We start from the raw sequence: 27,936 nt of genomic DNA on the forward strand, positions 1-27,936 counted from the left end.
TTGTTGCGCCAAAGGAAAAAGAAGATATTAAAGGGCACTGATAAGAGCGACTGACATCCAACCAAAAAGAAAAGGAAATGATAGGCTCGTTATCGGCTTCGAACGCTTATCTGCCGTTAATGCGGAACCCGGAAGCGATTGTTTACGCTTCTCACATGGAAGGCCGCGGAGCGTTAATTTCCCCTCAAAATTGCAATTCTGAAAAAGATGTAACAGACTGCATTCATTATAATTCAGTCAACGTGTCGATTTTTAAAACCGTTAAGTGTTTTGCGTCGTAAATACTTGCTAAAAGACAAGAAGCTCGGTCTTTAAAATGGCGGCCAAGCTTGAGAGGAAGCTGACTAATTGAGTGCGGGAGCGCGCGCGTAACGTGTAACTGGGGCGCGCGAAACGAAACGAGCGAAGAAGCGCGAGAAGGAGGGGGTGGCTGGGCGGGAAGGGTTATGGCTGCTTCGCTTGCTGTGGTTCATGTTGAATGAGAGTCGGGGTGTTTTTCTTTCAAGGGTGATATTTCTCTTGCTTTGGGGTAGCCTCTATTGGCTACTCTTGCAGTATAGTGGCAGCTCTTCTGGCTGTTAAAAGATCCTAGACGTAGGAAAATGAAACAAAGAATGAGTACAGTAGTAAAAGCACCATGCTAATATCTTCAGAGCTCATTATCAGGCTGGATATTAAGCCATCATCTGTGGGTCAGGGAAACTTATTTAAAATGAGAAAAGGACGTTGTGCTGTGTAGTTTTTTTTTTTTAGATTTTTTAAAATCCTTTATTATTCCTCCTATTTATCTCACAACAGCAAGCTTGTGAGGTGAGTTGGGCTGTGAGAGAGTGGCTCAAAGTCACCCATCCGGGTCTCATGCTTAAGGTGGGACTTGAACTCACAGTCTCCTGGTTTCTAGCCTAACCACTAGACCAAACTGGCTCTTTTTTCTTGTACGTTTACTCCAGGGAATGGATACTATGCAATGTTTTTGGAGGAGGTATAAAAAGATAGTATTTGTGTGAGACAAGCTTGCCTCTTGTTTTCTGGAAATGATACAAAATAGTTTGCTGTTTCCTACTTGTGGGTAGGCTTTTCCCCCAACCTAACTTACATCCTCTTAGATGGGATTTCCTAGTAGTGGGGGGGCATTGGTTGTTGACATAATCTTAGTATTTTTTTTTAATGTTAAGCAGCAGATTGGCTTTTGCACTCTCTTTATCTTCAACAGGTTTTCTTATGAATTTTTTGTTTCCAGCGATCAAAGTAGTATCACCGTATCTGAGGTTGGTTGATGTTTCTCTCAGCAGTTTTATTTCCAGTTTCTATTTCTTTTAGTCCAGCATATTCTAGAGCCTTGGTGCATTCCTCTCCCAATTTTGAACCATTTAGTGGCTTCTGTTCTAATTGTAGTTTTCCTAGTCATCATATAAATTCTTTAGTTGGCATTATGATCTCTGGTCCCTGCCTCTTTTGAATTCAACTTGCACATCTGGCAACTCCAAGCATTACTGAACTCTGGATTGTTAAATATTGAGTGTTAGCAATGTAGCAGTTAGCAACAATTGTGTGGTTGTTTGCTAGTTTGAGCATTCTTTAGCACTGTCTTTTTTTTCTGTTGGAATATAAATCGATCTTTACCAGTCCTTTGGCCACAAAACTGAGGTTAGAGGTTTACCAGTACACTGAACTAATGTGGTTAGAATTAAACTAATGTGAAAATATTTTCTTGGGGCAATGTGAGTTAACAAGGCATTATTTTTAAATCAGGACAAAATAAGATATTTGAAAATATTTATTAGTGAATTTCTCTCAGTGAATATTTAGAAGTGTTTATTTGAATTAGTAAAACATAAAAAACATTAAGTTTGATTTATGGAATAATAATGAACTAGAATAGGAGCAATACATAAAAATGAGGGACATGCTTTAAAAGAATGCTTCCCAGGCTGATGCATAGGTAACATTCTGCTCTTTGTGAATCTTCTGCTGAATCAAAGTATACTATTCTTATTCAGCATGATTTGCTCTATTGTCGCCAAAATCTTTATGGGAGATTTAGTTTTAGTCTATTTGAACTAATGTTGAGTTCAAAAGTAGATTAATAAAGTAATTTCTAATGCAGTGGGATAATGTAGAAGGAGTGCACATTATCAACACAAGCAAGCCTCCATAGTCCATAATGGAGAAAGTAAATGAGTGCAAGGTCCATGTATATTTTCTTGAAAATACCCCACACTATGTTCAGGGTAACTTCTTAATACATCTTTCAGAATTCTAAAACCAGTATAGGAAATATTCATAATATTGGGAAAGGCTGCCCTTATTTTGATTATAGTCTATAACATTGACTAATAATCTTGAATGCCCACCTTAAAATAAATGTTATTCAGATGTAGGTGTTATCTTAGTTACTTTGTTACTGTTAACTGGCTACAGTAGCTTATAAAATGGGTATATCTTGTTAATATTGAACCTCACATTTGGAAATTGAAAATTTGAAATGAAACCGCAAACACAATCTAATTGGATTTCGCATGATGTTTGCCTTATATATTAAGATGAGGATATATGTATCTAGGAATGTTACCTTTTTTTTCTTGACCAGAACTGCATTATTTTAATGGCTCCATGATAGTAACATTTTGATTGGGGGGCTTATACTCATTATTATACAATTTTATTTTTATTATTTATAACCTGATTCTCTGGCCACAGGCACCTGTGGATACAGTTGCTGTATTTTTTGTTTATAATGCAGATGATATTGTGTAACTTCTCTTGATAAACAATCCTTGTATAAAATTTAGTTACTTGTTTATTATTTTCTGCATTTCTAGCCTGCTTTTCTTCAAGGAGCTCAAGGTGGCTTATTGACTTCACCCTCACAATCTTGTGAGTTAAACTGAACTGAGAGATGGTGGCTCAAAATCACTCTCTGAGCTCTGTGATCAAGTGGGCCTCTGTTCCTGCATTTTCTTAGTCCAGGTCTTAACCAGAACTACTATTACTATTCTGTATCTGAGTTTAATGATATAATTTTCTATCAGGGTATAAAATTTCAAACAATATGAAGTGGACTGATTGAAATACCCACTAAAAGCTTTTTATATTTAGACAATTAGCATATCATGCAGAATTCTCTCCTTGAAACAAAGATTTTTATGTGTGGGAAACGTTTTAAAAACACTATTCTTTACTAGTGGTTGTAAGAAACATAGTTACTATACAACTATTCATAGTTACCACATAGTTTCCTTGAATGTTACTGGATGATGTGAGCTGTAATCAGCATCTGCAATAAATTAAAACTATGTTCTCAGAGATACAGGTTGCAAGTGCCATCATAAAAGTGAAGCTGTATAGATCCCATTTAATTCAATGGGACTTAGAAGATGTGTATGAATTTGTGGTGTACTCATTCTGATTTTCAAGCTGAGGTTCCATAATGATTCAAATCAATTCATATTTCCCTTTATCAAATAGCAGATGATTGAGAACAAGCTTTTCTCAAAATGTCCTGGCAAATGAAAAAAACACAATGTACAGCAATGACATCGTACAGTATTTTGTTCATGCTTTTCTGTAGTGTATAGCTCTTTGAACTGCATTTCCCAGAATTCATCAGGGTTGGGGTTTTTTTGCTCATTTGATCAGCTGACTTGATTTGTAAACTCTTCTTTATTTCCTGTCTAGCATGAATGGAAATAATATCTGTAGCTGTTCCTTTTATCAGCTAAGTGGTATTCTGGTCAAAATCCATGATTCCATTACATGGTAATAAGTGAAGATCAGGAGCAGAATGTTTCTTTTTTGTGGAGAATCTGCTGCTGTTCTGCATTTGAAAGGTAAAGACTCTTGATAATCTTTAAATCCTATTGGCTGGTATTTTGTTCCTGCTTTGTTTTGTCAGAAAACTATTGTTAATTCAGTAATGCAGAGTTTGTGTTTTTTGTTCCTTTCTCAGAAATTTAAAAAAAGGAAGAAGCTTGAAAGACAGATGCTTCCCTATATTTAGTCTGACAGCATTCTGATAAAATACAAGATGAATTCTGAATTAAAAAAACAATTGAACATCGTTGTTTTAGGAATAGCATTCATGTTTATGTTCACTGCTTTCCAAACATGTGGAAATATAGCGGTAAGAGCAAATGCTTCTTTTCCCTATGTGCACTGATTGGCTTCATGTCACTTCTGTCTAAATGTCTATTTTCCTTTGGAGCTGTTTTGCCCTATTGTTATTTCTTTTTCTATCACTTGATTTAGAGTTATTGCTGAAGCAATTTACTTCTTTATATACCTGTAGTTTATTTCATTGTTTTGAATGTGATTAAACTGCAATGTTAAACATACGTACTTGCTTTCAAGTTAAAAAAGCATATGATTGTCTTGATGCAACAGAAAAATTGATATTTCAGAATTTAATACTGTTGTCTCTCAATGTTTGCAATCCTTTTCTCTTCATTTCTTTTATCTGTTATTGCAACATACGGAATTTTCTGATTGCCAGGAAAGCATAATTTTAAAACAGAGTCTTCTTTCCTTTGTGCTAGGCGAAATAGTAATTCAAGCCACCTGGAAGGCCATTTCTATTTTGGGTTCCCGCTAAAAAATGTTAGGATCAATTGCCACCAGTCATGCTAAATACTCTGATACACCCAAGTCTATCCATCTGGAAACTTTTTAGTTATTCTACCAAAGTCTTCTCCTTTCAGTCTAGTTCTAGGAAAATAAAAAAGAATATGCTTTGAATCTTCTAACTTTTAGCCCAGAGATTCAGATCTTAACAACATTATGCCAATCCTGAAACACAGGAGTTAATTGTACAATCTTGCATATGGGAAAGGTTTTAATGAGGAATTCCCTTATTAAAACAAGGAAGCCAGATCTCTACATATAAAAGGAGCTTATTGGGGAAAGGGGAAGAAAGGCAAATGAGGAAAAGCAACAGTCACCACAGAATCCTAAATAAAACTGATACAGTCAGCTTGGCTCGTTACTTATTACATGCTTGGATAAACTTTTGGTTTCTAGTTATCTGCAGAGGAATTGTGATTGGAAAGAGAATACTTGGGCCTCCTGCTTAGATGTTTTTAGGCAGCCCTCTTTGTTCTTCTTTTTCCTTTTCGTCTTGAGCAATATGGAGGATAAGGGAAGGCCAGCCTTGGCTTTGCACAGTCAGGCTAAATGTGCCATCTCTAATGTCCTGGGTCTAGCCAATAAATCAGAAGATTATCTAAAAGTTGGACTTACCGTCTAATGATGGAATGATAAAGGCATAGTCTAGTTTTACCAGCTGTGCCATTGTATTAAAAAAAAGGATTTTAGGTAAGAAGCTTTTTTTTGAGGGGGGGTGATATGGAAACCAAAAAAAAAAAAAAAAAAAATTTTTGTCTGTCAGATCTCTCAGCATAGGATCAACTTGCTATACCAAAAACTAGGGATTTACTGTGCTACTTCCCACATCCCAGTCTCTGCTACAGATGCTCCTCACTTTATCTTCTGGAGGTAAATGCAAATTTGGGCACACCTCTTTACCAAGCAGTATACATTTTGCCCTTAACAGAAGGAAAGTGGATTTAAAACATGTGGTTAGATTTTGACTTTTTTTTACTTTCTAATGTATCTTTCTCCATGGCAAATTCAATGTTAAGACAACTGATTTACTTAGGTTATTAATTGTGAAAGTCCTCTATGAACTTTGTCCAAGTAACTGTAAACAGGCATGTTTAATATTTGTATTTATACTGCCTTGCAGGTCTGTTATGTATTTTAAAACCAATCTGGATAATAGTTCATATCATTAACAATTTAATTTATTTGTATTACAGCAAACTGTTATTACAAATTTAAACCATACTGATTTTCATGGAAGTGGCTACACAAGGTACTTTATGCTGGTCTTTTTAACTTGTTGCTTTTGAGCTACATTTTATGACTGGGTTCAAGTATAATGGAATAGGAGAATTCATCTTATGAGAATGAGGCACAATAGACTTACCAGTTCCCCCTTATCTACCTCTTTTGTGTGCTCAGAAATTCTTGCTTCAGTTGTAAATTAAGCAAAGATCCCAGTGAAGTTCAAACTATGATTTGAATAAGACAGGCTGAGGAACAATATAGTGATTTTGGCTTGTTTTCACTAAATCTAGTTTAAAGGAACTTCCATTTGGAGATCTGGGGGAATTACAGTTAGTTTAACTGTAGTTAAAAACTTTTACTATCTTTTGTGACCTCACCCTGTTATTACATGCTGTACTTAACTATTTTTTACTTTATTCTTTTTATTAAAGCTAAAAACAGGACACTTATCTCTGAAATCTCATCTCCAAAGGAAAACAATCTAAAATAAACATACAGACAACATAATCCCCATGGGTAAAATTTGGATTGGGGGGGAGATGCAAAAGAAGGTAGCACTCTTGCATCTTCATGTAAAATAATTTTAGCAGATACCTGTGTGGATGTAGTGTAGCAGTGCGGTAGTACCATGGTGCCTGAAAAATTGTTGTGGATATATACATAAACAAAGTGTGTACATTGACAGATTTATCTTGTATACCTTTACCTGAATTTAAAAAAAAAAGTTGCTCCTGATTGTTCTCTTAGTTTTCAAAACATATTAATTATTTGATAATCATTGTTATTGCTTTGTGCAGTATGGCTGTTATTTATGGAGTATTTTCAGCATCAAATATAATTTCACCTTCAGTGGTTGCAATCATAGGACCGCAACTCTCCATGTTCATTAGTGGTATCTTCTATAGGTAAGTAAAATTGCTTCAATTCCTGATATTTAATTTGTGATGACTTTTACTTACCTGCACTAGAAGACTGCTGTTGTTTTGTACATAATTGACTAGCGGGGAATGTATGATATAACTACTGCTGTTCTAGTAGCTGGTGTTAGAATTACTTAAATTTGGAGTAAAGTGATAGGAGGAAGGAGAATTAAAAATATTTTTGGCTTTGAAAAGAAGAAACCCAGATTCAGATCACTATTCAGCCATTAAACTCATTGGGGACTCATTGTTCTCAGTTTAAATTAACTTCCCAAGGCCTGTGGATATAAAAATCTACTTTGAGTTTCTTGTGGAAACAGTGGGAAACTAAGTAACAAAATAATAATGATTGTATTCTTAAGATAATGCGTCATGTGTTTCAGTGTAATGAATATTTTTATTTCAAATATGCTGTCTCCCCAGGGTTTCTTTTTTGGCAATTTAAGTAGGAATAAAAAATTGATCTAGATAATGAAATATCTGGTAAGCAGATAAGATAGGATTCAGAATTAATTGGCAGAGGTAACAGCAAATGAAAATTATCAAGTACAGATAACTCCCAACTAGTGATAGAAATTATTTTACAAAGAACCATGAGCATGGCATCATGCATATTAAAACTGTTTTCTTTTCAGCTTATATATTGCTGTTTTTATCCAACCTTCTACTTGGAGTTTCTACACAGCCTCAGTTTTCCTTGGAATAGCAGCTGCTGGTAAGCTCTTCCTCTCAATCTGAAAGGTGTTCTTCATTTGTATGAAGGAATTTGTTTTGGCTTTTCTCAGTTGGAGTTAGACTTTTGGGTGGAATCATGAGATTTGGGTGAGGGACTGTGAGCTTAGGCTGATTCTGAGTAGTATGGATCTTTTTCCAGTTTGCTTTCCCACACTTTTCTCATTTTCCATTCAGAGGAATGCAAGCAATATGTCCCATTCCCCAGTATTAACAATGTAGTAAGCTGTACTTAACTATTAGAAACATTACACAGAGAGCCTTGTGAAGAAAAGTTTCAGTGGGACTTGGAATTACTTTTTTTCCTCTTAAGTTACAATCTTAACTTAAGATTGTACATTAGCAATTAGCTAATTAGCCAAGCACATTAGCCAAGAAGTCAGTTCTGTGAGATTCAGATTTGCTTACAATCTCTTAAGTTGCCTTTGTTCCCAAGTCTTTGTAATAATTTTATTAGACATTACAATTGAAAAAATACAAACTAAAAAAATAAGAGTACAAAAATAGAAAGTGCAGAAAAGAAGAAAGAATAAAAAGAAAAAAAATAATAATATAGTAAAGAAAAAGAAAAATATATAAAGAAAAGACTTCATCAAAACAAGTATAAATGATTTTAGTAACTTATCACCTTCTTTTAAAATATAACAAAGGATCTCTTCATCCCATATCTCATTTCTTATCTATAAACAAAAACTTAAAGCCTTGTTGAATCCTGGTCAGCAAAAGTCCATTAATGGTTACCAGAAATAGCTACATATCTATTTTAACCTTGATGAAATAAACCCACTTTATATTCCTTCCCTGTACCAACAATCTTGGTCTTTGAGCCCTTCAAATAAGGTCCTAGAACTTGATTTCTTTTCATTTTTTCTTTGTCCCTTCTCACAAAATCCTTCAAAACTTTAACAGATCTCTTTTGTAAATCCAGTATAGAAAAATTATCCAAATCACTCTTCTGGTTTATTATTTGTATGTCCCTTTTAACTGTTAAGACATCAACCAGTTTCATCTGTATATCCAGTGTATCATCTTTTTCCATATCATTCTTGTAGTCTGTCATTTTTAAATCCACATTCAAATCAATTTCAGTCTTATCCAGTAGAGCTTGTTCCAATTCCATAAGATCATTTATGCACAACCTATCTATAATAGCAGACATTATTGAAATTAACTTCTGAGTCCTTTGTTCACAAATATCCTTCAGTACATCCAATGTTAAAAGTATTTTGCTCCATTTGGTGTTAGTAAGTTGAGTTTAAATGTTATTCTCCTTTAATTGTAATCTTTAATTCCTTCTAGTTCCCCCTAGTGTCCAACCTTCAAAGTCTCATCCTGTAATTTTTTTTTTAAGAGAATTCAAAACAAAAGCATTTTCCCATGGGAAGGGTTATAATTAATTTCAAAATCTTATTTCAAGTCCATCTGGACCCTTAATCCATTTATAACTTTACAAAATCACTTGAATCACCCTTTTTCTGTTTATTCCAAAAAATAAAAATTTTCTAAGTCCTTAAACTAGCACTTAAAGGTTCTTTTGTTAAGGACTGAAGGAAACACACCCAGTGAATGGCATAAAACTAGCCATTCTGAAGGATCCTAATATTTGAAAAGCAGTATAAAAGTAATTCCAAAAGTGATTTAGAAATGAGGCTTGGCAGAAGATGAACTGAGTCGTATTTGGGAGATGCATTTCAAGATTACAACGATGACATTGTAGCTAAAATGGCATTCACTTTGAACAATAATACTTTTTGTATTTTATAAAGTATGCATTATGTAGATTTGTTGTCTGAAATGTGTAATAAGTATCAAAGAAATTCTTGTTCCTTAAAAATATGTCCACAACAACAATTACTGGAAAGTGGCCAGGATACCTTAATATAATTATTAATAATATATTTTTGTCATATCTACATAATATATTTTTATTCGAATACTTAAACTTGTGTCAGCTGTATGCATTTGTGAAGCAACCCTGAAATGCATCCCAAAACTACAATTATAAGCTATGTTACTCAAACATTTTCAGATACCAATATTAACAAACTTTAGGAAACTTTCTTTTCTTGTTTACAATCACTCTGATTACATTTTCAGTACTGTGGACTGCTCAGGGAAATTGCCTAACAATAAATTCAGATGAAAATACAATTGGCAGAAACAGTGGAATTTTCTGGGCATTGTTACAATCCAGGTAAGTAACTAAGCTATTGCTTTTGGTTATATCCATCTAGTATATCTTTGTAGAAATAAGGGTGAAATTAGCCTTTAATACTGGTCCCAAAATCATCCATTAAGTGCTGTCAAATGAAATAAAACTGCACAGGCTGCAAAGGAGGCCTCTCCCTTTTGCATCTTCCACTTGCCCCCAAATTTATTCTGGAGGATTGGGAATCCACCAGTTTTGGGGGTAAATAGGAGCTGAGGGAAGATGAAATCACCCAACATCAAAAAGTGCATAGATGGTATTACAGGTAGTCCTTGACTTATGACCATTCATTCAGTGACCGTTAGAAGTTACAGCACCACTGAACGAAGGGACTTACAACTTGTGCCTGAAGTTATGGCCATTGCAGTGCCTCCGTGGTCACATGATCAAAATTTGGGTGCTTGGCAGCCCGCTCGCACTTACGACCACAGAGGCGTTTCAACTCCCCACCCGCTTATCTCCCCCCCATCTATGCCCTTTTGGCCCCCTGTGCTCTGCCGCCCCAGCTGATCTTCACTGTCTTCTTGCTCCCACTGCTGATGAAGTATGCCCAGCCTGGCTCCTGGGCCAGGCTGGGGCTTGCCATTCACATTGCAAAAAGAAAAAGCAGCCCCAGAGCCGCAGTGCGCCAAAAAGCCCCTTTGCACCGCCTCCTGGGCCAGGCTGAGGCTTGCCATTCACACTGTGAAAAAAAAAAGCAAGAAGCAGCCCCAGAGCTGCAGCACAGTACAAAGCCCAGCCCCAGCCCAGCCCAGCCCAGCCCAGCAGCCAAGCTGGGCATGCCTCATCAGTGCGAGCAAGAAGAAGGTGAAGATCAGCTGGGGCAAAGGGTGGCAGGGGTCTCATCTTGCTTTACGACTGCATTGCTTAGTGACAAATTCCGGTCCCAGTTGTGGTCATAAGTTGAGGACTACCTGTAATACTAAAATACCTTTTGTTGGGAAACAAATGTGACTAGGTTGTAGTTCTCTGTATATTTAAAGCAGGACTGTGAAGGCGCAACTCACAAATTGAGCTGTCAGTTTTGGTGCTTACAGAGGAAATGTGCTTTCGGGAATCACAGCTCCCTTCAAGTTCTGCATTCCATGCCACTTATCATTTAAATAGTTCCAAATGGGAACAGTAGTTTGTTCTAAATCTGTATTGAGTCACTGTCTCATCTGTGTTATAGGAAAATATCTGAGGACAGATATTCAGAATTTTCCATGATTTTATTGTTAAGACAAGTTAGGGAGTATGAACAGCATGCGCAACTTAGAATGTATTTTGTGTCTGGATTGCTTAGATTGCTTTAATTTAGATCAGGGAAATTGAAATTCAGCTTCTAGTTTAGCTGATGGTTACTGGTCAAGTGTGAGACTAGTCCCTTACTTTCTGCCCCACTTACATGATTCTAATGAGAATGTTCTCTGATTGGAGTTGGGAAACATGTATGCTACCGCTACCTGGTGCTCCCTGAAAGGAAGTTTATTTTATAATTTATATTCTGCTTTCCTATTAAGCATAATAATCAGAGGGACTTGTAATAAAGATTAAAACATAAAAAGATAGGACAAAAATAATTAAAAAGCAACACATCAGTTAAAATGAACAGCAGCTAAACAAAAAAGCAGATGTTGTAAGCTGTTCAACAATTAACAAGATTAAAATGATAAAGCAATCACAGATTATGTGCCAGCCAAAATAAAATGTTCCTTATCAGCTATCTATAGATAAGAAACAGAAGGGATTATTATCAAGAATAAATTCCACTGTCATTGCAGCCCTGGGAAGACTGCACAGGCAATACAGAGTGTGGTGCCTAGAGTTGTGATTTCAAAACCCTGTGAATTTCCAAGATAATTTAGGATTCTAAAGATACCGTAGTTAAACAATATCTTCTTTGAGTTGAGATCAACTGGTGACCTCATGGACATGTTTGTGTAGTTTTCTGGGGAATAATACAGACATATTTGCTGATACCTTCTTTAAAGATGCTTTTTTTATTTTCCCAGTCTAGCCTGCAGCCCTCTGGAAGTAGTTTCTGTCCAGCACTTCCAGGTCTAACCTTGCTTAGCTTTTCAAGATTAGCCAAAGTCAGCTAGGTTCTGCCACCTTGGTTCATGGATAAATTAGTAAAGTTTAACATAGCATTTTAAATTGAACCCAGAAACAAATGAGCTTCTTAAAGCAACTTTGAGATCTGTAGAGGAAAAAAAAAATCACAATGTAAAAGGGGCAGATTACAGGTGGAAAGTTGTGTTCATTCCTACTTTTAATTTCCAAATCAAATGCAGAATCTTTTTTTCATCTATTTTAAACTTTGCAGTTATGTCCTACTTCCAAATACAGGTAGTCCCTGGGTTAAGAACGCCCAGTTTAAGGACAACCCATAGTTAAGAACACACCCTACGGTAACAAAATTTGAGTTAAATACATAATGATTCGAGTTAGTTATGCAATGCTACTTATACAGTATTATACAATATTACTGTTCCAGCTTGCATACAAATTTGAATTAAGGACAGACCTTGGGAACAGAACTAATTCTTAAACTGGGGACTATTTTAGAATTTTTGTAGCTTCCCCCATTGGGATCGTGTTTCTAGTCTGGTTCTTATTGAGCAAGATATGTGTCTGCCTTAACATTATGTTGTGAATTTTCCCTGATTGTCATGGAACCTTCTCTGCCTAGTGTAACCTTGGTGCATTGCCCTTCAGTTTTCATAGTTACCAGCTATCATGATCACTAGTCATACTGATTGTGGGACTATGGGAATTGAAGTCCAACTCATCTGTGGGCACTAGTTTGAAGAAGGCTGATGTAATGAAAGAAAGACATGCATATCTTGGGAAGATGAGTTCTTATACTCTTATTGACTGGGTATGTTGGAATCTACTTGCAGTGTCAACATAATTTTAGAGAAATCTTTGAGGTTATTTAAAGTTTATTAAGATTTCAATCTTGTTTTGAACTACAATTCCCTTTTTTCTGCTTGTGTAAAAAATAATGTATTAACCACTGGTTATCTTCTGTTTACAGCTTGTTTTTTGGAAATCTCTACATATATTTTGCCTGGCAAGGGAAAAATTACATATCAGGTTGGTATTGTTCATAAAATCCTTTTGAAGCTGTAAATTTAGCCTACTCTCTCAGTCTTTGCGTTTTTACTGTATCTCACTGTATATCTTACAAATCCCATTTTAAAACATGCTTTCTTCCTTGATCCTTAATCATCTATACATAGAGGAAAAGACTAATTCACTGCCTCAGCAATTGGATGAGAGAAGACAAAGTTCGTGTGGAAGTATTTTTCTGCCTGAAGTGGACCAGCAAATGCCTTCCCACTCTTTTCTTCCATTTCCATTTCACCTTGGTCCAACCAACTATCTACCAATCTAAGCTACACCAATGGTGGTTTGTTCAAATCCTGGCTGGGGTAGGGGAGAGCAGAAATAATTGTCTCACTCTATGATATTACCTGTACATTGCATGATTTAAGAGATTTAACATATGTACAGGTTGATAAGCATTTATTTGAACAAGGTTTTGCCATTTTCCATTTAAAAAAATATTTTGTATTGACCCTGAAGAAAAAGTGAAACCCTGAAGAGTAATGCCAATTCGTATAATTCATACTAAAAAATTTAAAATTTAAAAAGGCATCCTGTTATTTCCTATTTGTCCCCATTTCTTTTTCTTCATTGTCTGCCTGATTATTAACTCAATGAAGTATACTGTAATCAAATGCATACCTACTTCAGTTCATTTAAGGTTTAATCCTACAGCCACAGCACTTTGGCTGATCTTAGAAGCTAAGCAGGCATATCTGATCAGTGCTTGCCTGTGGAAGTAGCTGAGAATTTCAAGGCTGTTGGCTAGACTGAGAAGTGAGAGAAAACATCCTGGAGGAAGGTAGCAGCAAACGCCTTCTGTAGTGCTGCCAAGTAAACTGCATCAAATTAACCAGGAGTCTAGTTCAGCCTGTGGCTGTCTTTACCTTTCTTAAAAAGTATATATAATAAAGCATTGCATTCTTAAAATTTGATAGCTGCAAAAACCTGCATCCTGTACTGACCAATGACTATAGGAAGCCAAAAGACAAGGCATAGAATCTATGCCAGTGAAGAATAGAGAGCAAGAGAAAGCAGGTACAGTCGGACTACTCTGAAGGCTGAAGTTTTAAACTGATACATATTTTAACATTTATATTTGCAGTTGAGAGAACTAGAAATGTCTGTTTTTATTAACGTTAAAGCTGTTTCTTTAAAAAAAAAACTTGTGAAAGCACTGCATTTGGTAAGATAATTTCTTCCCTATAATATTGTAAAACAGGAATTTAGATACAGAGACAGTATTATTATGCCTTTTTAAAACTATCAGTGTATTTTTGCTGAGATCTCTTCCTCTGCATATTCTAGATAGGTTTGAATGCTTTTCTGCCTTATTTCCTAATAATTAATTAATTTCCTTAACCTTAATTAAGATATCCTTAATTAAGTAACCAATTCATGACCATATTAAAACAATACATTAATATTCATAGTTATCTTCAGATACAGAAATTTGGTTTGATTCATGAAAACTTACTGAAATTTGTGTGAATGTAAATGTTGCTCTCTATATTATATTTTGATTTGTCTGAAAAATGTCCTGAATATTTTGGCAACTTTGAAAGAATGCACTGTTTACTGAAGAAGGTATAACATGCTATTTTCCTTCTCCGCAGAAGGCGACCGTAGGACTGTCTTCATCTCTCTAACAGTGATCAGTCTAGTGGGCACCGTTTTGTTTTTTCTCATTAGAATTCCAGAAGAATCAAATTCAGAAGAAGAGGAAACCACTGCTGAAAACATTGTAGATAGCATGTAGGTGCTAATGGCTGATCAGCATATTCTTAGTTCAACAATTTCTGCTTCTCTTTGAATAAGAAAGGAGTGTCAGGTTCAGCCCAAAGAACTCCAAGAGACCATTCAAATACAGTTCTGTTGTGTTTATTAGCTTCAACCTCAACAGAAATCTCACCAGACTGCACCCTAGTTCCCAAGCCAGCCAGCCACAACACCATGAATTCCTTAGGGAGGTGCCAGCCTCATCTTCTTGAACTTCCCATGCTCCTGTTGGGGGCTAAGAACACGCTTATCTCCTTGAGTCTGGCCTTCATAAGTCCATTCCATCACAGGAGGCTTGTATTTACTGCAGAGAAGAATTGTAACTAGGAACAATCCACTTGCCCCAGTTATCCAGAGTAGGAAGTATGCTTAGATTTAAAATGTCTGGAACTGTAGAGCTACAAGATAATTTATATAAAGCTACAAACATAATTTATGTAGGATAAATTAACTTGCATTGGTATATGTTTAAGCCATATGATTCTGGGCAGATCTAATTTGATATGTAAGGGGAGTTTATGAAAAAAAGTGATGGCAGAAGTTTAATGCACATATAATTTAGGTCAATGGTTTATTTCTGAATCAGTATTTCCTATATTGATTTCTAATGGCAAGTGGTGCTGAGTAAAAGAAAACATCAATAATGACACAACATAATGATTATTTTCTCAATATATTACATTTTTTTTTCATTTTAAATATTTGTTTTACCAGGTCTGGCCAAAGCAAAATATCAAGGGCTATGGATGCAATAAGTAAGTAAAATTCCAAGGAAAAAGTACCCGGGGCATTTTGACATGCTCAGCAAGAGTCAGATACAAATGGTTATAATTCCTTGTAGCTGTTTTTAAGATTTCCCTCATCAGAGAAGCAGTGGCATAGTTAGTAGCAACATTGCTATGAATTCTGTAATACTGCCTATTTTAGGTACAGCTAGACTAATTTCCTGTCCTGCTTTGGCTCACAAAGTTGGGATAGTCCACTGATTTATTAAGTCCCACAGCCTGTACTCATGTACAAAACTATGTGAGTACTAACAGAGAAGAGCTCATTGTGATTGCGGAAGAAAGGGGTATTGGAGTTCAGCTCAGTTCCCCATTTTTGAATTTATAAATCAATGAGAATTCTCATTGGATCTAGTTTAATTAAAATATTTTCATTTTGTTGTCTTTGTAGAAAGATCGTTCAAGTTATGTGCTACAAAAGAGATTTTGCTACTTAGTGTCACAACAGCCTATACAGGTAATGGAACAAGGGTGTAAACATCAATCTTGGAAGTTTGTAGAGACTTGTAAATACATTTTTATGTCACTATATTTTTTCTAAATGTTTTCTGTCCTGTCAATTGTCTTTGGTTTCTTCATGAAAATCAATTAGTGATCTTCCTTTCTGACCTTATTCCATTAGCTGATGTTATTGTGATTCCATGAAATTGTGAGGAAACTATACAGAACTTTCTTAAGAATTCTTTGCAGCTAAAAAACTATTTTTATAATGAAGTACTAATTGTTAAAGGTCTTTTTTTTGGACAAAAGCCAAAAAAGCCAAGGTTACTTGTATAATTTCTTTGTGTGCATTTACTGACACTTTTTGCGTTATAACCCTATAAATCAACTTTTTCTTTTAGCATATTTAACTTTCTTTTTGTATTCTTTGAGCAAACCTTTTCTTAACTGGGAACCAAGTGTTTTTGTTGATATTTATCTCAAACCATGATGGTAACTGATACGATGGCACAATATCATTATCAGTAGATATTTGGGAGGTGCTTCTGACCAGGCTCCCAAGTCTGTAGGAAATTAAAATTTTACCAGAGTAGTCTAAATGTTCACTAACTCTTTTTCCAGTACTATAAGAAATACAGTTGTACAGGTAGTCCTCGGATTACAACCATTCATTCAGTGACCATTCAAAGTTATGATGGTGCTGAATTAGGGGGACTTATAACCAATCCTTGAAATTGCAGCCATCACAGTGTCCCTGTGGGTGTGTGATCGCGATTTGGGCACCTGGCAGCTGACTTGCAATTACGTGATCACCATTTGTGTCCTTCCCTGCCAGCTTCCTACAAGCAAAGTCCATGGGGAAGTTGGTAGGAGGTCACAAATTGCTTCTGCAAGTTGCTCCCACTGCTTTTTGTCCTGAGGAGCCCCTGGACGGCATGGGGATCTTGTATTCTGTAGCACCCACCCACCTGCCCACTGTAGCACCTGCCCGCCTGCAGCACCTGCCCACTTACAGTCCATAGTAACCGCCTCGCCCCGGTCATTTCAGCCCACCCCACTCGGTCCAGCAGAAGGGGCAGGTTGCAGACCCCACCAGTCAAGGAATTTCGATTGGTGGGGTCTAGGCAGAGAGCCTTTTCTGCTGCAGCACCCGCCCTATGGAACATCCTGCCTCCTGAGGTGTGGTGTGCCCCCTCCCTCATGGCCTTCAGGAAAGGGATCAAATCCTGGCTCTGCCAGAAGGCCTGGGGGCCAGAGGGGGGCCCGCACCTGTGGAGATGGCTGGTGGCGTGATGGGTTGTCCCCCCCCCCCCCAGCATCTTACAGGTTTTTTAGGGCTAAAATCATAGGAGGTTTTTAGGGCATTTTTAATATTTGTTTTTAAATTATTTATAGATTGTATCCATGTCTGGAGAGACCTGTGTTTTTTCTTCTTTTTTATTATTGTGAGCCGCCCAGAGTCACCCGTTGGGGGAGATGGGTGGCATACAAGTCTGAAAATAAATAAATAAATAAATAAATAAATAGTGCCTGTCTGTGGCACTCGCCTGCCCACACTGAATAGTGCCTGCCCCTAGCACCTGCCCACACTCCATAGTGCCTGCCTGTGGTGCCGACCCAGCTGTACTCCGTAGCTTTTGTCCTCCAGCCTGCTTGCCTGACACGATTTCAGTGCCTCTTTCCTCAGCGAGGTCATGTGAGGTCCTCACTTAACAACCAATGCAGTCCTCGCTTAATGATAGGAGCTGGGACTGCCAGGATTGCCGTTACTAAGCAATGCGATCGTGTGATGTCACACTTTATGACCACATCACTTAGCAATGGAAATTCCAGTCCCAATTGCTGTCGTAATCCGAGGCCTACCTGCAAGTTGGTAAAATTGCAGTTGCTTCATTCACTTTATATCTGATTTTTATCCAGGAAATTCAAGTTATACATACAATATATCTCACACACATGGCATGCTAGTTTTCAGGGCTGATGTGAACACCAGTGTTATTGTAAACCTTGGTGACATTATGAGGGTATTGTATGCAAACATTCTTGCCAATCCTAACACTTCGCTTCCTTACTACCTACTGCTTCTTGATGTTAGAATACCACACTGGTCAATTTCTTCTGCACTATGGCATAAATTAATAAAACATTTTTTATTACAGCTGCGGTCAATTTGAAATGTATTTATACAGTTTGTTCCCTTTTTACAATTTTATCTTAGAACTGGATTATAATAATTCTTATCTAGGATCTCTTTACATTGTTGGAATAAATCTTTGGAATTAAAACAGTCTCTTAATTTTAGAAAGGCATAATCCAGCTCCTTGGTTCTGCTAGTGATATTGTATACTTACAAATATACTGAATTAAGAAAAGTATATTATAATTTGTCACAGTAGGTAGCAGCACCTACTTAATGGTTGATTTCAAAAAAGCCAAACCTGAATTGGGCCTCGGTAGGAATCTCCAGGAATCGCAGGGCTATCTTCTAGACTGGGAAATTGAAAAATAAGCATCCTATATTATTGCCAAGAAAATTGCATGGACATGTCCAAGTAGTCATCATGAGTCAAGTTCAACTTGTGGATGTCTTTACTTACTTTGGAACAGAGCTGTTGAATTTGGGGAATATTTATGGCAGAAATGCAATTAATTCTGGCCTTCATCATCTGTCAGGCTACTGTGTAGTTACAACAGCAGGGATAGCCAGTTTCTGTATTCAAAGAGGCCTACCCTATTCTGAAGACAGTAATTTGGGGGCCAGAATATTTTGATCCACTCATAGAAAGACAGCTAACTGATCTGCCATCAGCTAGTATAAAGGTATTACATACATTGAATGTACTTAAATGCACTATTCTGTTGCCCATCTGTGAATTACGTTGTTTGCTAATAAGTGGTGTTTGGTTTTTTAAACTGAGTCTTGTGAAGAGTTCATTGGGGTATGAGAATTTTGCTACATAATTATCATTGAAACCTTTCTTACTGAAGGCACCTCTGAAAGGACTGTACTTAAGGATAAAATACTTGCATATAATAATGCCTGAAATAATGTTGTTTTTCAAGGTCTGGAATTAACATTCTTCACTGGAGTATATGGAACTTGTATAGGTGCTGTAAAGAAATTTGGTGCTGAAGAAAAAAGTCTTATTGGACTCTCCGGTATTTTCATTGGCATTGGAGAAATATTAGGTGAGTTTAAACTGAAACTATAATAATAGGAAATATTTTCTGACATTTAAATAAATTTGTATAATGTGCAGGTAGATAAAGTAACACAGCAATGAACTAAGGTAATAGACTGTTCAAAATCAGTTGTTAAACTTTCAGTGTAGAGGAATGGCTAAGCAAGTAGGTCTCACTCTGTCTATGTTCCACTAGGAAATAGCAGCAAGGACTGTTACTGATTTGTTTGTCAACTTGTATGCCACCTCAATCACAGATTGGTTCCACAGTTGTCTTCAGAACCTTACTAGTGCAAAACAACTGAACAAAAACTAAATAAGACTCCCCAGACCATTCTCAAAGGATTTTGTTTTGTTTTGTTTTGTTTTTTTGCTTTAAATTCATGAACAAGGTTGTCTTAAATTTTTTTCTTTGCCTTCTTCCTTTTGTACTCACTATAGAATATGTGAGTTCTCTGGTATTGGACTTTGAGTTTGGATACAAGCATCTGTTCAGTATAAAAAGCAGGTGTATTGTTTTGATAGAATAGCATGGTTCAGTTATTCCAGTGTAATGTTATCATTAGTATAGTACTTGCTCCAGTTTGCTGTGACACCAGTTCACTCGTAGGCACTTTCCAGGCAATATAATAAACCAAACTATAAACATTATTAGCTAAAGAAAAAAATCAAATAAATTAGCAGCCATTTAAAGTAACTCATATGCTTTAGAGAAATAAGATCTTGCTTGACATATAACAGTATGCACTTAGTGGATCTCTTTAGAGTGAGAGTGCCACCAGCAGGTTATCATAACTGAAAGCACCTCGTCATGGATTATGGTTGGTAAAATACTGGCAGCTATTGACATTTGTAATATTGCTAAGATAGGTTCCAACTGTTCCAGTTCAGATAATTCCTTAATGGCAGGAATCCTAAGAAACTAGTTTTCAAGAAAACACTTTCCTTTTAACAATTGCAGTAAACATCTTGTTTCTTAATTTGTCCTGTGAGTGTCTGTATTAAAGCAACTAATTTTCCATACTGATAATTATATATTCACTGTTACAGGTGGAGGAATCTTTGGCCTCCTAAGTAAGAACAACAGATTTGGCAGGAACCCAGTGGTGATGTTAGGCATTGTGGTCCATTTCATAGCTTTCTATTTGATTTTCTATAACATACCAAATGATGCACCTATTGCCCCCATGGAAGGAACAGATAGCATGGCATTCATGGAACCAAGGTACATATTTTTGCTTCTCCTATTCAGCTTATTTTTAGGCGAGAACTATGTATATTTTTGCAGAAGCAGTAAGCTGAAGATGTAGCTAGTGCACAGAATCCTGAATTATTGCCTGCTTGTTGGGGTTTTTTTGCCCTCAGGAACAAGTCACCTTTGCTCTAATGAATTACCAGCATCTGAAGATCTTTCTTGTATGTTTTGATTGTTTTTCAAGATGAAAGATCCAACTTTCAATTTGAAATTCCTCTATTGTAGTAGCTTTTGCAATTGTGTTTCCCTATTATGAAACAGAACTGGAAATTTCATAGAATTTCATAACTGGAAATTCTTCAATCATACAAGCTTTGTTTGATGGTGGTGGTGGGGGTTAAGCTTTATTTTGCTCAGGTGAACCTATAGCTAAATGATTCCTTCAGGTACCTTAAGCTAATTTCTCCAGGCTATTCTGAAATGAATTATGAATCTTGTTTAATAGACAGTGTATGGTTTAGGTGGTCAGAAACTCTAATTTAATCAAATGGTAACAGAATCTAAATTTGGTGTCTATATCACACGCACAGATATCCTGAAGTGGCACAGGATAATTCAGAGTAGATTTGCACTTCTCTGGTGCAAAATGGATGAATCTGAACCCGTTCTGTTTGAGTACTGGAGCTCCATAAAGCAAAACGACAGCAATCTTTTTCTGTTTGACATAAAATGCCATAACGGTGTTGTGAGGAAGAGGCATATTGTTTTTGATGATTATCAGGCCTTACCTGAAATCAGTGACCCTTTTAAAAGAACACTATTAGCAGCCCCAATCAAAGCATATTGAAGGCTGTAAGAATTATAGGAAGGGAACCCCGTTGTTCTCCAGTATTTTGTAAATGTATGTGAAAGGTTATGTACAAACAAATGCTATGCAATTTTTGAGAGAAGGTGGTATTAGAGAATAGTGACCCTATAACATTCTTAAATTGCATTTTTTGTATGGTTTTGGTGTTTTTATATTGTTTTTAATTGTTTATGAGCCACCCAGAGTCATATATTTGAGATGGGCAGCTATATAAATTAATAAAATAAATAAATAAAATATAGAAATACTCTGAAATGGCTTTCCCCAATCTTGTGACATACAGCTGTGTTGGGAATAGACCATACATGAAAAGACTGGATTGGGAAAAGCTGTCTTTTAAAAATGCTTATGTTGAAATGAAACATCTGTTTGCTTATCATCTGGGCCACCTTTCTCTTGTATTTCTCAATCCTGAAAAAATGAGAAATGATCAAACTGAACATAATACTGTTTTTAAATTATAATTATGAGTTTATTGTTCGCTGCTTCTTTATTTCAGCAAAGAAGTGGCCATTTTTTGCAGTTTCTTACTGGGCTTTGGAGATAGCTGTTTCAATACTCAACTCCTTAGTATTCTGGGATTCCTATATTCTGAAGACAGTGCACCTGCCTTTGCAATATTTAAATTCATTCAGGTAATGTCTGTTTCCAAGTGGCAGAACCAGGGGAGGAGGAGGAGGAGGGCCTTCAAGTCAGTTTTTGACTCCTGGCAACTGCCTGGACTAATCCTTGCAGTTTTCTTGGCAAGGTTTTCCAGAAGTGGTTTGCCCTGGCCTCCTTCCTAGGGCTGAGAGAGAGAGAGACTGGCCCAAGGTCACCAAGCTGGCTTTGTGCCTAAGGTAGAACTAGAACTCATGGTCTCCCGGATTCTAGCCCTGACCACTACACCAGAAGGGGAGGAACCTAATAATTATTTCATTTTCATTGAATAAAGTGTCTCAGCACATCATAGCACCTAGCTGATCTTGTCTTACTTGGCCATTAAGCACAATTAGGCATGACTACACTTGGGTAGGAACCACCAGAAATCCCTGTAGACTGGGCTAAAAAAACCCACCCACTTTCACCACATTGTGGAAGAAGTACTATACCATACTGTATTACTGTACTGTTGCCAAAGAATTTCATGGATGTATCTATTGAGTCATCAAGAACTGAGCATAACTTGAGGGAAACTTTCCCCTTTACTGCTAGGAAAAATTAGTATATTAAAGGGATGGTGGAATTAATTTCTGACTGTGTCTGATATTATCAAGTGAGAACTATAAGAGTTGGTGTTACGGTAGCAAAAAGTGGAAACATGTCCATTGAGGTATATTTTTGTTTGTTGTTAGATATATAGCCTGCCTTTCCTCCAGGAGTTCAAGGTGGCGTATATACATAGAAAATACTTTTTAGTGTTTTGCAATGCAGTCTTATATTTTTCTATTCAGAAGTAATTCCTACTGATCTCACTGGGGCTTACTCCAAATTATTTAGCCCCAAGACATTAATAAATTAAATATTTAAATGAAATGCAAAATTGGTAGTATATATAAAGAATTCAGTTTAAAAAACAAAATGGATAAAATGGAAATGATAGATTCAGAATGAGAATGAACAGCCTAGTTCAATCTACAATGAAATACTGTGTTGGATTTGGTATACACAAACAACACTCTCTCACAATAAGTAATCTGTATATTGGCATGTCCAGTTTGGAATAAGTATATTTGCTTCTGTAAAGAAACCTGCTTGGGAAAGTTTATGCTCCAGTAATTAAAAGTGGAGGTGAGATGGCATTAAAAATCAGTGGCTGTAATTGAATTGGATTGTCATTAAGCTTGTATTTATAACATCTCTGTTTTTTCTTTTCAGTCTGTCTGTGCAGCTGTTGCTTACTTCTACAGCAACTATTTGTTTCTTCAGTGGCAACTTCTAATTATGGCAGTTGTTGGATTTTTTGGGACAATTACTTTTTTCACAGTGGAATGGGAAGCACCAGCCTTTCTTGCCAGAAGTACAGGTTATCACAACATTTGATAAATGCAGTGTGGTCATCCTGAGGCACAGTAGTCCAAGTTTATAGGAAAGATTAATACCCTGTTCATTATAGAATATAGACATATTTAACACCAAAGTTCTAAAAGGTTTTGTTCTCTTATCAATCAGTAGTGATAGAAATTACAGACTACAATGTGGAGAAAGAACCCTGCGGAGGGGACAGAGAGGCACTCTTTTTTATCATGTCTACTTGACTTTAAGAATAGCCATTATGGAAATTCTACTATTACTCTTCTTTTAATGCAACCTTGTACATGTGGTTACTTAAAAAACTCTAATCAAATTCAGTGAGACTTGAAACTAGGTATAGGATTGCAACCTTAACACACACATACACACACACATACATTCTCTTATTTCCTTTTTTTTTCCCCCTGTAAAATGCATCATTTTGCATTTCTAGTAAGGGGATATGGAAAATGGAAAGTGTGTTCCTAGCTGAAATAAACACATTGTATTTTACAAGTTCTGACAAAAAGTTCTGGATAGACTGCAGTTTGCTGGAATTGAAACCTGGAACATTTTGATTCTTCTGGGTTTCAGCTGAAACAATTCTGGAGGGGTTTATGGTGTAAAGTATTGCACAGCTCAGGCACTTTGCCCTTCTTTATCTTTTTCTTCCTATGTATAGGCTGTATATTAGCCTGCTTGCTGATCTTCTCAGGATATCCTTTTTCCTACTTCCCCTTAGATGCCACTGATTTCTTTTTCAAGTGTGACATATCCAACCTCGATTTTCATAGGACCTTCCTTTCCTTACCTCCCCTTAATTGGTATCACTGATTTCCATGGCTAAAAGTACAGGGTATCCTACTGGTCTACTCATCTACCCACCCACCCATATTCCTAGTTACTTCCTTTCCCTACCTTCCTGCCATGCACTGCTGCTGATAATCTTAGCTTTTTCTTGCTGTCTCTCTCTGAAATATTTCTTCTGAAATCTGCACGTTGCTGATCTGGACATGGACCACCCATAACAGAACAGTTAATCTATGGAATGTTTTGTATCTAGATAGTATTGATAAACTGAACATCATGAGAAAAGCTAAATTATGGCACTAAAGTACATAATAAGGATGCTTGACCTTTTAGTAGCTGGGATTGTACTTAATGTTTGGGGTGACAGTGATGGCTGCAAAATGGGTGGAACTGCATCATACACGGAGGTGGGGTTGGTTTTCTGAGGAATTTCTTTATTTTAACTGTTATATACATATTTTAGAGCTTTTTAATGTATTTCCAAACTCAGAATAGTGGGAAACTCTCATCAGTTTTTAAAAGTCATGAGAAGAAAAGACTAAAGAGCCACAAAAAGGGATAACTTGAAAGCCTGGACCTGTCGACTGCCCATCCAGTATAAGGACAAGTATGATTCTTAAACATTTAATTAGGCCATCAGTTTGTAGCTTGAATTCATTAAACACTACATTTTAGTGCCATAATTTCACTTTGGAGACAAGCATACAGAGGTTATGAATGTATATCCCTACAAATATTTTGCCAGGTACAAAAATGTGTAACATACCTATAACGTGATTGATTAATCAAAATTATTTTTTTCTTGTTTTAATTCACATGTGAATCTATATAGATTCAAACTGCAGTCAATATTCATCTGGGACTGGGAGCAAACTTTAGTGAATTCAGAGGAGCTTCTTAGTTCCATGTAGGATTGCACTGTAATCAGTTAAAACATATGGTTGATCTACTAGAAGTTCTTTGATTGAATAATAGACACAGATTCAATTCAGCTTTTTGTCTGTAGTCCGCTTTGCTTCAGAAGAGCTGTCCAATCTGGTTGCCAGGGAAGAAATGGTGAACTAAAGATGGCTCCACTGAGAGTAGAGTTGACGTGACGGAATGAAGAGCCGGCGAGTGGATTCCTCTCCAGACAAGGGGAGGACTTAACCCACAACCCTAACCCACAAGTACTCCAGACAGTTGCTCCTCATGAGGAGACCACCAGACAGTGGTCTCCAGTGTGTTTAGCGCTCTGGGAGATGAGGGAAGCCATCTTAACTCAAACTGGGGTTGGTACCTTTTCAAAGGATACAGGATTCACATACTTCCTTTTCTAATCATGTTTGGAAATTGCTGATTAACTGCTTTTCAGCAATTAGAAACCTTCAAAACGACAAGTTTGAAAACACCTGGTGAGTTTCCTTCAATCCTTAATGAAAGAAGTTTGAAATACAACTTTAAGGATTAAAAAAATATTTTTTGGAGTAAACAGCAAAACAGTGATTAGAGTGCTGATTTTGGAAAGTTACAAATGGACTAAGAGTCCAGATGGATTTGAAATAAGATTTTGAAATTAATAATAATCCAGTGGGAAAATACTGTTGGTTTGAATTCTTAAAAAAAATATGATAGGGTGGGACTTTGAAGGTTGGCCACTAAAGGGAATCAGAAGGAACTAAGATTACAATTAAAGGAGAAGAACACTTAAATTTGACTTACTAATACAGAATGGAACAAAATACTTTAACATTGGATGATATTTGTGAACAATGGACCCAGAAGTTAATTTTAAAAGAGTCTGCCATTATAGATAATGTTTATAATATGTTATGGAAGAGGAACAAGTTTTACTGGACAAGACTGAGACTGATCTGAAAGTGGACTTAAAATTGATAATTACAAGAATTATATAAAGATGCTATACTGGATATACAAATGAAACTGGCTGATGTCTTAAAAATTAAAAGGGATATACAAATAACAAACCAAAAGAGTGGTCTGGGTAACTTTCCTATATTGGATTTACAAAAGAGACTTGTTGAAGTTTTCAAGAATTTTGTGAGAAGGGATAAAGAAAAAATAAAAAATCAAATTCTAGGACATTATTTGAAGGATCAAGATTGTTAAAAGTAAAAGGAAGGAATATAAAGTTGGTTATATGATCAAGGTTAAAGTAGATATGTTGTTATCTCTGGTAACCCTTAATGGACTTTTGCTGATCAGGACTGAATGGCGAGGTTTTAAGGATTTGTTTATAGATAAGAGATGAGATGGGAAGAAGAGATCACTTGTATTTTAAGAGAAGGTGATAAGTTACTAAAATTGTTTATACTTGTGATGAAGGGGGAAGTCTTTTCTTTATATTTTTCTTTACTATATTATGATGGGTACCCCCGGGGGTAATGTATCCTTAGTTCTCTCTCTGGGTTCTTTTCTTTCTGGTTATGTGCAAGCGTGATGACAGAGTAACTCGAAAGGCAAACAGTAAGTCTTCGACCAACGCTTTACTTAATGCTCCAAAAGGGTTTGATAAGATAAGCTGCAAATTAAAAGTCCTTCCATATGGGTTAGGGTTAGAGGAATATTTCTATCTTATCTAATTGTGGAACTCATAAGGTAGCATTTGGCATTCTCAATGCAGAACATCTCTGAAGTCAGCTATAAAGGAACATAAGAACTGTTCAGTTCTAGAAACACAACTGTTATCTCAGTCATAGAATGAGCAATTCATATGATGTTGCAGAGTGCTTACTGAATTTTAAAGATGCAGTTCTTGAAAATGGGATGCCTCAAAAACCTTGTTGCTGCTAACTTGTGTACAAAACAATATTTTTGCATACCATTCTGTTGAAACAGTACTATGCGAAAAGACAATACTAGATAAAAACAGTAAATGGTTTCCATGTTCAGTATATACTTATTTGTACATCTCAGTTCATGGCAGCATTGATACTGAATTATATTTACTTAGTAGTCTAGCCATAATAGCTAATCACTTTTAAGAGATATATCTGTCAATGCTAAGTGCTGGGTTAAAGTTTTGCCATTTAGCAAGGCAATTTTTATAAACAGATTTCAAACTGCTAGTTTATACACAGCAGAAAGAATTACAGAATTGATTTTGCTTCATAAAACCAGGAACATTAAAATATTCCCAACTCTGACTCCATGTGAAGATTACAGATGACAGGGTTAATTGATTTGTTCCTTAGTTCCAAACAAGTAAATGCTGAAAAACCAAGTAATTTTAAGCAAAACTATTCCTTGTAAGTATGTAATCCAACATCATGTTTATGGATTTGTGTCAGGCGTAGCCCAAGGAACTCCAAGAGACAATGCAAATTCAGTCCAGTTGTGTTTATTAGCTACAACCTCTAGCAAGAATCTTCCCAGACTGAAACCCCAGCTTCCAAAGTCAGCCAGCCACAACTCCCTGAATTCCTCAGGGAGGTGCCAGTCTCATCCTCTTGTTCCTCCCACGCTCTTCTGGGGAGCTAAGAAAATGTTTATCTCCCTGAGCCTGGCCTTCATAATTCCATTTCATCACAATCTGAGAGCTAAAGATGGTCAGAACGAATTACCCTGATTTTAAAAAAAATCAGTTTTCCTGTAGTTTGACCCAGAAGTGGTTATTTATGTACTTGAGATAACAGTTTTGGTTCTGGATGTTGGCAGAAAGCAAAACTACCAAAGACCCTAATGCACAGGCTTTGTAAAAACGGAATTGGTGCCAATATTAATTACATCTATCCAGGTGATATAGAAGCTTATTAACAGGAGCTGGGGTACTTTAAAAAAAAAAAAAAAAGACCCACTTGGCTGAAAAGGTGATTAGTTTGAGCAATTAGATATTGGCATATTTGTTTAGCTGTTCCAAATGGTTATGTCCAGCCAAATGATTTTGCAGACTAGCCATTCTGATTTTATTGACATAGTTGTGTTGCCTCTAGTTGTTCATAATTTTTAAATTATAAAACTATTCTCAGTTACATGATGTGGATTGAAAAACTTTTTAAAAATAATACTGCCTATTTCTTTTTATGATTACAGAAATCAAACTGAACTGAGATCAATAAATATATTTTTCAAAAACCTCAGAGGCTT

General features: G+C 36.3%; 1 protein-coding gene across 1 annotated transcript; it reads left to right on the plus strand.

The window, feature by feature from the left end:
- Nucleotides 1–30: 30 nt before the first annotated feature.
- Nucleotides 31–27,936, plus strand: MFSD11 (major facilitator superfamily domain containing 11). Its single transcript, XM_025172250.2, has 15 exons — nt 31–1,268; nt 3,679–3,830; nt 3,950–4,123; nt 5,814–5,869; nt 6,642–6,749; nt 7,400–7,479; nt 9,594–9,690; nt 12,728–12,786; nt 14,415–14,553; nt 15,292–15,332; nt 15,754–15,819; nt 18,867–18,992; nt 20,036–20,210; nt 21,548–21,683; nt 22,906–27,936. The coding sequence occupies exons 3-15, from the start codon at nt 4,028–4,030 to the stop codon at nt 23,068–23,070; spliced, it is 1,344 nt and encodes a 447-aa protein (XP_025028018.1). The 5' UTR covers nt 31–1,268; nt 3,679–3,830; nt 3,950–4,027; the 3' UTR covers nt 23,071–27,936.

Source organism: Python bivittatus, unplaced genomic scaffold (genome assembly GCF_059951505.1).
Source record: "Python bivittatus isolate LINGU-HERP-01145 unplaced genomic scaffold, Pbiv_v1 ctg000080_np1212, whole genome shotgun sequence".
In the NCBI taxonomy this organism is placed as follows: domain Eukaryota; kingdom Metazoa; phylum Chordata; class Lepidosauria; order Squamata; family Pythonidae; genus Python; species Python bivittatus.

Bases quoted from the DNA above. Each gene is read 5' to 3' on its own strand.
- MFSD11 (XM_025172250.2), top strand. From the start codon at position 4,028: ATGAATTCTGAATTAAAAAAACAATTGAACATCGTTGTTTTAGGAATA. The intron at 14,554-15,291 runs GTAGGTGCTAAT...TTGTTTTACCAG, and splicing joins GAAAACATTGTAGATAGCAT to GTCTGGCCAAAGCAAAATAT. The intron at 20,211-21,547 runs GTACATATTTTT...TCTTTATTTCAG, and splicing joins ATGGCATTCATGGAACCAAG to CAAAGAAGTGGCCATTTTTT.